The following is a 2,002-nucleotide window of genomic DNA, read 5'->3' on the forward strand; positions in this document are numbered from 1 at the left end:
GCTGTTGACGGCGTCCTTCCAGTGGCTCACTGCGGCGGCGCAGTCGGGCTTATCCGATTCCAAGGCCATGTAGGCGTATGTACCACTTTTAAATCCATTTTCAACTACGCTCTTTCCTACATCTGCTGAGTCTTCCTGAAATGAAAAAAACACGGATGAAGAAGTGAGACATGACGTACACATAGGAGGACGAAGGACAGAGGCAGCAGTGAAAGACACTTACTCCTATCAGAGCCTTACAAACAGGATCCCATGCAGGATTTTTTTGGTCTTCTCCTTGCTCCAATGTAAGTGGAGGCCACGTTAGTTGTTCGTCACTGGCATCCGTTACGAAGTGTTTGAGACCAGCGGCTTCGCGTGCAGCGTTCATTTCGGCGAGGCACGAATTAGCATCATCTGCAGAAAAACGAACGGCGCAGACATCCTAAGCCCAAATTTACAAGTATTGATACTTGCAAATGTGGGTTGGAGTCATTTAATGCCCTTCGAGGGATTTCTTCGCTTCCAAGCCCACTGAACCTCTGGCACAAACCATCGCCTCCAATGCATTTACTTTGGACCACTAGAAGGCTGAAACCCTCCCCAGCAAACAAGTATTTGCCAACCTACCGAGTTCTACAGTGTAGGTTGGGGATGATCCCTGCGCTGTCAATGAAGCTTGCTTTGCCGTTTGATGAACAGCGTTCGCCATCAAGAACGCAGACGCATTGGCGAGCGAAAAAAGCTTAAGGGCCGCCATGTTTTTAGTGTTGAAGTTGAATAGGTGAACGAGAAAACTGGAAGAGTGGGGGAAGTTTTTAGGGCCCTCAACTTCAGATGTAACAATATGTTTTGCAGTGTGTGTGCAGGAGGTGGCGGCGACGGAGCGGACTGCGACTGGCCCATCCGGCCCGGCGTGGAGTCAATCTGCCTATGCGCTGGAGTTGAGTTTACAACCCTGCCATTGTTAAAAATACTTCAATGACGTACTTCAATTATTATTGTCTACACGGTGCCCCCTGCCGCCGTCGAACGCGACGTGAAACCCCCGCGGAAAATCCTTGCCATCCTGGCTGAATCGGGGATGCGGAGGGCCGAGGTCCCCCGTGTTCGATTCATGTTGTTCTGTCCATGTGCCAACCCCTTATAAGGTACTTGGGAAGGCTCTGAAGTGTATTAATATACATTGTCTCGAAACTGTGGTTCCTTGCTCTTCTGGCCGTGGCCCATGGACTTGTATGAGGTCCCTTCATCGGGGCGAGTTGTCCTGCGTCGATCATGTCGAGGCATGTGCGCCCGAACATACAAAGGGAAAATGCTACTGGTGGAAACTCTTAATATCAAACTCATCAGCTTCCGCTATGTACTTCCGCAGCCTAAAATGTGCGAACTGCGGTCGCTCGCTAGGCTTACTGCTCTCGTCCGCAACACGCACGCATGCAGGGCAGGGCGGTATGCATGCACAAATGTGCGGAAACACCTGCGCAAGCTTGCAGCGACCCACAAGGTGCTGGGTTGATTACCGGATAGTCATAATGCCGGTCAATTGAATCAGTAAAAAAGAAGGAGTACGTAGGACACATGTCCAGGCAACAAGAGCAGCCGAGGCAACCAAGCATTTGCTGCCCATTGAAATAAAAAAGGCTGAGAAGGCGGTTAACTAGTGGCGCATGCAGCGCAAACCCGACAGGCGCAAGCAAGAGTATACATGGCCTGCGTTGAAGCCTTTCGCTTGCCGCAGTCCTGTGGATGCAGCGGGAAGCAAACACCTGCTTAAGCTGTACACGCCAGTCAGAGTTTCTGTTCTGAAGGAAGGAAAAAGTGAATAAAACGCTGCGGAGCGCGGCTCTGCTTGAATAGTATCTGCAGTAGCCGGGTGACACGGAGAGATCACTGCCTTAAAGGGCAACCAAGCCAACGGCCGCAATAGCAACGGCCAGCAGACTCGGAGCGACAGCAGAGGCAGAACCTGTGATGGATGCCTTGATCTTCTTCCACTGCTCTTCGCTGCGCGCAATTCGCC

At 51.4% G+C, this 2,002-nt stretch overlaps 1 protein-coding gene across 1 annotated transcript in view; it reads right to left on the reverse strand.

Moving 5' to 3' along the window:
- Positions 1-739, reverse strand: part of EMH_0056040 (SAG family member) — a gene marked incomplete at both ends in the record, with an annotated part of 2,739 nt that extends 2,000 nt beyond the window's left edge. Inside the window, 3 exons of the mRNA XM_013497303.1 lie at positions 1-135; positions 224-396; positions 610-739. Of these exons, the coding sequence (XP_013352757.1) occupies positions 1-135; positions 224-396; positions 610-739 (438 nt within the window). The remainder of the gene's footprint in view (positions 136-223; positions 397-609) is intronic.
- Positions 740-2,002: the final 1,263 nt, after the last annotated feature.

Source organism: Eimeria mitis, genomic scaffold (genome assembly GCF_000499745.2).
Source record: "Eimeria mitis Houghton genomic scaffold, Emh_scaff2594, whole genome shotgun sequence".
NCBI lineage: Eukaryota > Apicomplexa > Conoidasida > Eucoccidiorida > Eimeriidae > Eimeria > Eimeria mitis.